General features: G+C 33.0%; 1 protein-coding gene across 3 annotated transcripts in view; it reads left to right on the top strand.

Annotated features, from left to right (window-relative positions):
- Positions 1-10,161, top strand: part of LOC127701548 (inositol 1,4,5-trisphosphate receptor type 1-like) — a 405,533-nt gene that overhangs the window by 364,072 nt on the left and 31,300 nt on the right. For all 3 annotated transcript variants that reach the window (XM_052205488.1, XM_052205479.1, XM_052205470.1), the window contains 2 exons: positions 1,350-1,424; positions 3,308-3,441. In XM_052205488.1, coding sequence (XP_052061448.1) covers positions 1,350-1,424; positions 3,308-3,441 — 209 coding nt within the window. The remainder of the gene's footprint in view (positions 1-1,349; positions 1,425-3,307; positions 3,442-10,161) is intronic.

Genomic DNA, 10,161 nt, shown 5'->3' with positions numbered 1-10,161 from the left:
GGTTCAGTCTGTGGTTAAAGTTTTTTTAGACCTCAATAATTTTATCAAACCTTCGTAGAATTTTATGAAATTTGGACAGAAGCTTGTTTATGACCAAAATACAGTATCCAGAGCAAAATTTTGAAAATATTTATTTTCATTTTTCTGTATTTTACTGATAAATGGACTTAGTTTTTTTTTTACAGGTAACAAGTAGATACAGTCTAGGGTTAGAGTTTGTTACACATCAATTACTTTGTCAAACCTTCATAGAATTTTATGAAACTTTGGCAGAAGCTTTTTTATGATTAAGAGATAATGTCTGAAGCAAACTTTTGAAAATATATTTTGATTTTCAGTATTTTTCTGATAGATGGACTTAGTTTTTTACAGTTAACATTTACAGACAGTCTGGGATTAATTTTTTTTTTGACATGATAAATTTGTAAACCTTCATGCATTGTTATGAAACTTGGACAGAAGCTTATCTTCAAGACCCAAGAAATAGCATCTAAAGAAAAAGTTTGAATTTTTTTTTCAATACTGTATTTTACTGATAAATGGACTCACTTTTTAAGTCAACATTACACTTTTACACTGACAGCAGCAATCGTAGGCGAGACACAGGTTTCCGTGGAACACCTTAGGAATTTTGTTTATTTGATCATTGCTTTGAAAAAATAATATTTTTACATGTATTAAGATTTTTTTATCTTCTGCCACATTGTAGATATTACTTACTTTCCTGAAATTAACGCTTTTTTAGTTGCAAAAAACTTCAAAATTGTTTCCCTGCTAAGCTTAGATTAAATAAAATTTCAAAGATTTTGTTCATGGCAAGACTTTGTCAGAAAATAATAAATATTTTCATATACCAATAGTCCATAGAGTTACGGTTAAATTTCAGGACTAGTTCTGTTTAAAAGGCTACTTTAAAGATTTAGACTCTTCCTAGAAGATAGAATCAAAGAGAAAGTTGAAAACATCATACATCTGCAGCATTCGTTTCATTCCGCAAATAAAATTTGTATCTTATTTTTCCTTATCTTTGTTAGATGTGAAAGTTCTGTCTATTCTGTCTCGTTTTTATCATGGTGTTTTTTTACTTATATGTATGTCTATTTGTAATTATTATATGTAACATGCCCTTTATGGGCTGATAATTGGTTTAATAAAGTATTCGTATTCGTATACCTGGTGATCTATTCTGACTCCTTTGAGCCATTAGTTTCTGTAAGGAATTTTTACTTCTTTAGATTCAAAACTATTTATAAATCAGCAGATGGCAAAGAAAACAATGCCTTTTTAGATTAAGTCTATATTATATTACACCATATCAGTATATATATTTATTTTCTTTTTTCAAATAGTACAAACAGCAGCTGAGAGTTGTTCAGCAGATGCAAACTGTACAGAATCAGAAACAGTTCAAACCACAGTACACGGTATTTGTACTTTTCTATCGTAATCTAATCATGTCAGGCATTTTTGTTGAGCCTGCGACTTTTGTTTATGATCATAAGATAGTATCCAGAAGTAAATTTTGTAAAATAAAAAATCCTGTTTTTCCATATTTTACTTATAAATTGACTTAATTTTTCTGCCAGTTAACATTACATTCACTCTGTGGTTAAAGTTTTTAAAATTTTAATAACTTTCTAATAATATCCTAGATTTCTACCAAACTTGGACAGAAGCTTGTTTATGATCATAAGATAGTATCCAGAAGTAAATTTTGTAAAAAAAAAATCCTATTTATCCGTATATTACTTTTAAATGGACTTAGTTTTTCTGCCAGTTAACATTACATTCACTCTGTGGTTAAAGTTTTAAAAATTTTAATAGCTTTCTTAAACTATCCTGGATTTGTACCAAACTTGGACAGAAGCTTGTTTATGATCAAAAGCTAGTATCTAGAAGGAAATTTTGTAAAAATGTATTTCCTGTTTTACTGTATATAACTTAAAAATGGACTTAGTTTTTCTTCCAGTTAAAATTACATACAGTCTGTAGTTAAAGTTTTTAAAACATTTATTAGATTTATAAACCATTCTGGATTTTTACCAAACTTGGACGGAAGCTTCTTACAATCAAAAGATAGTATCTATAGGAAAATTTATAATAATTTTTTCCCCATTTTTGTTGAGCCTGTGACTAGCAGCAATTGTAGGCGAGACACTGGGTTCCGCGGAAACCTTACATATTTTTAATCTGCACCTTGTAAGCTCCTTAAAAAAAATGTATATGTTGTAATATAATAAATGTATTTTACACATTTTGAATAAATATCATTCCATTTTGCAGAGCCTTAATGGCAGAGTGGTCTAAGTAGTTTGTCTACAGTATCACAAGCCTGTCAACTCTGAGGTTGTCAGGCAGGTGCATTCAACTCCAATCTTTATTGACTAGGATTTTGAATTTTCCTGATGAAGGTCTTGGTTCTCTCCTGACACTCCTGCATCCTCCACCAATAAAAACTGGCGGCCACAATATAACCATGAGTGTTGAAATTGACATTAAACAATCATCAATCTACAAATGGGTGTCAAATATATATCATGATACTGAGCTGAGCTTTTCTCATCACTTGGTATCTGTCCTCTGTCATCCTTCTTCTGTTAACTTTTACAAATATCTTCTTTGAAACTACATGGAGCCTCTAGTTTTCCAAATAAGTAGCGAAAACTGTAACAGTTCTATTCCTTGGTTTTATATTGTTTGTTATATGGCCTGGGGATACAGTTATTGTCCTTTGATTTTCATCATGTATGAAAATAGTGTGGACAGTGTCTGCTTGAAAAAAATTTACATACACCTTCCAAATTTATTTCTTATATTTGATGTGAAAAAAAGTAAGGAGGGGGAAGAAATTACATGTAAAAAATATTTGGGTCATGAATTTTAAGGTAAAGTTGTGATTTGGTTTAGTCGAAAAAGGTAAAAAAAAAGTCTGAAGCTGTCAAACGGACTGATGGACCCCTTAACATAAAATTGTCCATATTTTGAGTAAGAGTCGTTCGACTTTTCTTTAGTTTTGATATAATTTGTCCCAAAAGTAGTAGACCACTCTGTAAAAATATTATTGAGAAAGAGCAGGTGCAATTTTTTAAACTTGCATTTATTGTTCTTAAGAAATGTACTACAAAATAACTGTGTTCTTGAGACATCTGTTATGCATTAAGTTTTGGTGGTAAATTGGAGTAAATAATTGTGAGTTATTATTTTACAAAACATCTTGTGCGTATCACAATACATGTATCTATATTTGATGAGAAGTGAGTGCTTTAATAAGATTAAAATGCATTTAAAACAAGTTTTTAATTTGAAGCTGTAGCAGAAAAAGATGATCCAGTGCAAAGAAGGGTGTGTGAGTCTTTGATTATGTGTATTATCACTGCTGTCAACGAAGGTCTCAGAAATGGTGGGGGCATTGGTGATGTTCTTAGAAAACCTGATATCAAGGTAAGATATATAAAAAAAATAATCATTTTTTTAATGAATAAAGAAAACATTCTAAAATTAGCATCGTTTTACCAAAATTATTCAAAGCAGATTGTTATTTTCTTGGTTCAGGTATTTTAAGCTGAAGCATTGTTTTCATGGCAAAGTGGGATTTATGATAAGACCTATTATTTGTCTTGTAGAGTAAAATATTATATTTAATTTGTCTCGCTTTAGAATGCAAGACATTATAGGAATTACAATCAGGTGGCAGCGTAATATATTTGTATTTAGATTTATATTTCAGAGGGTAGTAGACCTAGAGGTTTTATACCTTATTTACAGATGCCTTATGTTACGAAGTTTCTGTCTGTCATATGTCCCTTGTCCTTGACCTCAAGTTCATGGTTAAGCAACTGCTTGGAAAAAAAAATTTTCTTACTTATTATATGAACGCAAAAAATTTTGCGGTTGTATATTGGTATCACGTCGTCGTCAGCGTCGTGCGAAGACATTTGGTTTTCTGGACAATTACTTTAGTAAATGTAAATAGAAATCTAAGAAATTTAAACACAAGGTTTATAACCACAAAAGGAAGGTTGGGATTGATATTTGGGGTTATAGTCCTAACAGTATAGGAATTGGGGGCCAAAAAGGGCCCAAAATAAGCATTTTTCTAGTTTCCAGACAATAACTTGTGGAACGGTGTATGGATCTCTCTGAAATTATACCACAAGTTTCCATACCACAAAGGGATGGTTAGGATTGGCTTTGGGGGGTTATGGCTCAAACCGTTTAGGAATTAGGGGCAAACAAGGGTTTCGAGGTTAATGGACAATTAAAAAAAAAGTACAATGTTATGTTTGGATTACCTCCCTTACACTGCATTTAAATTATGTATAAAGAAATGTTGTATTGTCTTGAGGTGATTAGCTGTAAATTTATTTTTAGAAGTTACTATTTAAAAATGCTGATTAAGGAATATAAATTTTAGCCATGATTATGTATGTCATTTTCTATTTTAAGACTTTTATGATGTATTTAAATGGGTAATTATGGTTGCAAACTCCATTGGAAATTTGAATTGAGATTATGACCATACCGTGAGGGAAAGAAATTTTTTTTGGGAAAAAGGAGGGGGTGGGGGGAGAGGTGAAAAAAAAATTGGGGGGGGGGGGTAAAAAAAGAAATTGTGAGGGGGGGACAATTTTTTATCATTTCAGATTTCAAAAATTAAAAAGAAAATTTCTTCAAATATTTTTTTTTTTTGCAAAAAAAAAAGGGGGGGGGGTCAATTTGCAACAGCATAGTGTATTGCACAAAAGCAAAAAATTGAATATAAATACAAATCATAAAACCAATTCTAAGTTCTTTGACTACAGTTATTCTGTGTCAGAAACCTATTATGTGTCAAATATTTAATTAAATCCAAATTCAGACCTGTATCAAGCGCGAATATTGTGTTCATTTTTGCCCCAACTGTTCAGGGTTGGACCTCTGCAGTCGTATCCAACTGTGCTCGGCTAAGCAATTTATTTTTAGTAATAGGATAAATATATTTGGTATATGGGTTCCTTGCAAGGTCAGTCAGACAGGGTTCACCCGACACCTCATATCATGGATCAGTGATCAAGGTTTAAGTTACATGATTAGTCCCCATACAGGGCCTCCAAAAAATGTTTGAGCCAGCCGGACATTTTTTGTCTTATCCCGATTTCATGCCCTTAAGACTTAGTAACAAAAGGCAAGCATTTTAATCAGTTGGGCATCATATAAACAATGATTGACACAAAAACTATTTTAAACTTGACTTTTGATATAAATTCGATGTTTTGACGTAAACTGTTCAATTGACGGTGCATCAAAGTGTGCAATATCAGCATACTAATATCTGCCTTAGACTCTTTATTTGTGGAAAATTATGCTGTCAAAAACTACGCTTTCGATTTAAAAAAACACATTATTCTAATACCAGATGTTGACTTGACAATGGTAAAACATGGACCAGAGACGGATATGTAAAATCTGTGTACGTTTACAAAGCATGATTGAGTTTAAGTAGCTCTTTCCACGTTATTTCTTCAGGAAAATACTCGAAATGAACGTAAGATAAAGGTATCAATAATAATTTTAGCATTTTTGAAAAATTCGGATGCATAATTAAACCTCACACCTGTGCACATGCGCACACGTGTACTAGTTCAAACAACGTGGTTCTGATGATTTTTCTCTTACAACCTTTATTACTAGCTTTTTTATTTTTTCATCAAATCATGTTCATATACATATTTCTGATAATCAGTCAGGGGACTTTTTGAAATAAGTGATTTTAAGTTTTGTCACAAATTGTGATTTTGTAGTTTTACCAAAATTTTAAACACATAGGTTTAGATAATATCTTTTCATTAGTAAAATTGAAAAAAATGAACTTTTTGCTTCTTTTAAGCAGCAAGGTTTATGCCTTTGATGCAATCATTTAGCTGCAAATTCTATTTTAGTTGAAAAAATGCTATAAAAATGGCTTTACATAATGAACTGATACTTTCTAAACAGATTTTTCCCAGCAGTGGGAGTATTTATCCTGTAAAGTTCAAGGTTTCATCTTATAGATTATGTAATAAAATTCTACTGTTCGCGATCAAAATTTCACTGTTCGAGGGTATTGAAATTAGTGGGGGTTATTAAAATAATGATACTTAAAGAAGTGATTTTTTGGAAGGAAATTGAGGTATGATACTTAAACAAGTGATTTTTATGTCATTATCCTAGATTTAGTACAAGGTCATCACATGACATGACCCGGTCATCCTATCAACACAGATGTTGGTTCTGATAATTTTAGCAACATAATTAGTCCCTGGATCATTAGTATTCTATATTTAAAGCTACAATAAAGTTAAATCACTTAGTCTAGTGATTAATTTGTACAACTTAAATAGGTGATTATTAAAGAAAGACAACTCTTACTTCCAACCTTTATGGACATAATGTTACTTGAATCAGTGATTTAGAAAATCACTCATTTAAGTAAGTCCCCTGACTGATAATCTAAATCTTTTTGACTAAATCGATTACAAGCTAACTGCTGTAATTTAAATAAATAGACCAGTACAAAATAGTTTACCTGTTGCGTGTAAATTATGATCTTATCGTTTTAAATACTTTTTTCTGATAGTCTCAATCTGTTTTGCTAAAAAGTAGTTAGATTTAGACCAGGAATGTTTTTAATTTAAATAAAAAAATAACTTCCAAAAAGATCGATCAATGTCCGGCTCAAATAGTTTACCTGACACAGGTGATCACATGTAAATCTCAAGGCACAAGGTCAAGTCAGAATGGTTGATTTTTCAGAATCACACGAACGTTGAAATGGCAAACCTACGTAGGATGTCTGTTTCATGCTTGGCCCAGTCGTACAATGTCCGATAAATTTATATTTGTATGGCAAATATGACTGTTTTGGAAGCCTTGTTCCCATGCTGTAATCAGAAGGTCAACTATATTTTTCGTGTGGAATTAATGTAAACTTTAAAAGGGTACAGGTCAGTATTGCAGGTTTCGTTTGACCTAAACCTTACATTAAAGGTTAACACTTTTCTTACTGAATTGTTTTTTTCCGCGACTTTGTGTGGCCTGTTCGAATTTCCGCGCGCAGTTTGCCTGGCCTGAATTAATTTGACGTGTAAATGGAGAAAAATTGACGTTTTACATAAAAACGTTTGTATCTTTGTTGTTTCTCATCAAATCGGTTTCAAACTCAATATTGTCACAATTAAGTATGTAAGGATCGTTGCAAAATAAATAATTTTACATGACAATACCTACTTTTGATAATTTTAACCTTTTGTGGAAGGAAAATGACGTTTGATTTGCGAAATCATTTTTGTTTTGTGAAGGGTTTATATTTTTGCCTTTCATCTGCTAAATCAACACTACAAACGGTACTTAACAATTTCGAGTGTTCCTTTAACAAAGTTTTATGGAAAAAATAACTCCACAGTCAAAATTTTAACTCATTAGTCTGAATAAACACGATTGAAAATGGTCTGTCAAATTCCGAGGCGGCCATTTTTGTACTTGTAATGCAATCACTTGATAGGAAGTTGTGTCCCTGGATAAGTTGGAGTTGTCTTTCTTAGTCCAATATTTTTTTGTATTTTTGCATGGATTTAGATATAAATTGACCATTGGGATCTTTTGTGGATTTTATTTTTATTTTAGTGGAGATATCTAATGATATTTTTTCTGGTAAAATTAACACTTTTGAGATTCATATGTGCTTTTTTAAATGAATGTGCATATATATTTTTTCTGTTTTTTTTTTTGTAACAGACCACTGCATGGAGATATTATTCAAACGTTAGCTGATCTGACACACTAATACATAAACATTTAACACTTCAATAATCTTGATAAATTAAGTGAGACATAGTTAACTCTTTTAAGACAATCATGAACTTACTATGATTTATTAAATAATTATCTTTGTCAGTGTCCATGGGATGCTAGAATTTCCACTGTCTTTGGTTGTGTATTGTTCAATGATGAAAATAATTTAATGCTCCTTAAAATTTGTTGATTCAAAAACTAATAAATTAAACTGTCAACTGTAACAACAATTATAAATTATGAATATCCTTTCAACAAATTATGAATATCCTTTCAACAAATTTTGAATATCCTTTCAACAAATTTTGAATATCTTTTCAACAAATCATGTACTCCTTTCAACTTCAATTGTAACCAAGTAAGTGTCAATTAAGAAGTGTAATTTTTGCGTGAATGGAAGACTGTGAAGCAATGTGGCAGGCAAAGGTGTTTGCTACATTCAACACAACCATATTTTGTCTGACACCTTTTTTCCTGTGTACCATTAGCTATCCTAGCCCAGCATACGTGACACCATGTCTTGTTCCCCAAGTCTGCTGGCAAATGCCTGTGTGTCAATCTGATTTCTACTGGTAGGTTTGATGGCCTGCCCCGACGGTTGTCCCTAGTATACCCTGCGATAAGCTTAGTAGCAACAGATTTTGAAAATTCCAAGAAGGTCATTGATGTAGTTTGCTGGTGATTTGGTGAAATTTGGAAAAGACGGTAGGCGTTAAACTTAATGATTTCTAGCATCTTGAAGAAAACTCTCTTTGGCCATTTCAGTGTCTTGTGTCCAAAGAAATAGTATTGGATATACTGGTCACAACAGTCAACACCACCCATGTGGGTGGTGTAATCTGCAACCATCTTTGGGCATTGAAGTTGCTGTCTTTGGAATTGTCCTTCATTTTGGACAATTCTACTTACTTCCGTCGAGCCGTTGTCATGTATGGTAGAGATCACAGACACATTTTTCTTGTCTTTCCATACTGTAGCTGCAATTGCCCCCTTTTGCCTAAACTGACTATCTCCTCTCTGTGTTACATTAACAGGTTTCTTTGTCATCAAATCCTTTGGCAAGCCTCTTCTGTTGTGGCGGACAGTTCCACAAGCTCCAGTGTCAAAATTTTCAAACAAACTGGTGAACAATGCAGGACTTGAAAAGTAATTATCCATGTAAACATGGTAACCTTCGTCTGGATAAATTGGCTCCTTCAAGACAAGAGATAACAACTGTGCTGGCCAACCCTACATGTGTTCGATCTGTCTTGCCCTGGTATATCTCACAATATGACATGTATCCAGTGTCAGACTCTGCCAATGCCCAAAGTTTGATGCCCCATTTGGTTGGTTTAGCAGGCATGTATTGCTTATATGCAACCCTTCCTTTGTAAGGTATCATGCACTCATCAATTGTCACCTCTCGTTTGGGGACATATTGGTCTCTCATTTGTTTGTTAAGGGCGTCCATAATGTACATGTATCTGACTTTGTAAGTGCCATCATAATTAGCCTCCCCTCTTTGCGGAACTTGCTGGTGAGGATCAGTGAAGTGTAGATACCTCATTATCTGCATAAATCTGTCACGTGCCAAAACTGTGGCAAAATATGGGGTTTCCAAGCAATCTGTAGACCAATATGATTTAATGTCTGGCTTTACATCAATACCCATGAGAAAAGTAATACCAAGAAAAGCCTTCATCTCAGGCAAGGAGGGACAAGACCAAGCTGATTTGTTTTGGTCAGGGTTTATATCTTTTTGCATCTTTGCATAACTATCCGTTTTCTCAATTATACTTTGTATAAAGTTGTCAGATAGGAACAGTTGAAAAAAGTCAATGGTATCCTTCTCTGGGCCTAATATGTTTTGTGGGCCTGTATTACTTCTAGGTTGGAATAGATTGGGGAGACCTCTTTCAAATATATCAAATTCTTGGTGCCATCCGTCATTGTTGGGGGCATCACCAGCATTATTTACATCTGCCAGTTGTTGTTCATCATTATTTTCGTCTGAAAGTTCACTTTCAACATCACTGATCATGAAATCATCACCTATACCATTTTGAGCTAATTGCATTTGATACTGTTGACAAGCAAGTTCTACTTCTCCCTCCGAAAATCCCTCAAACTCGTCCTCTGAACTATCGGACATTTTTGTGTTTTAAAATGTTACAGACGACATTTTACTATTATTTACTACGATTTTGGCGTCCCTGACACAGAACAAGTGAGAGAGGAAAGTGATTGGACAGTTTTATTTAGATTTTCCATAAAAGGAGTGCGACCTTTTGCACTCGTGGGAAAATCCAATAACCGCGCCCACCAAAAGTCCGATTATTATTTGATTTTTGTCTCCGTGGAATTGCAAAA

The sequence above is a fragment of the Mytilus californianus genome, unplaced genomic scaffold, assembly GCF_021869535.1.
Source record: "Mytilus californianus isolate M0D057914Y unplaced genomic scaffold, xbMytCali1.0.p SCAF_1, whole genome shotgun sequence".
Lineage (NCBI taxonomy): Eukaryota > Metazoa > Mollusca > Bivalvia > Mytilida > Mytilidae > Mytilus > Mytilus californianus.
The sequence above is the reverse complement of the archived record's forward strand: the minus strand, read 5'-3'. Positions and strand labels throughout refer to the sequence as shown.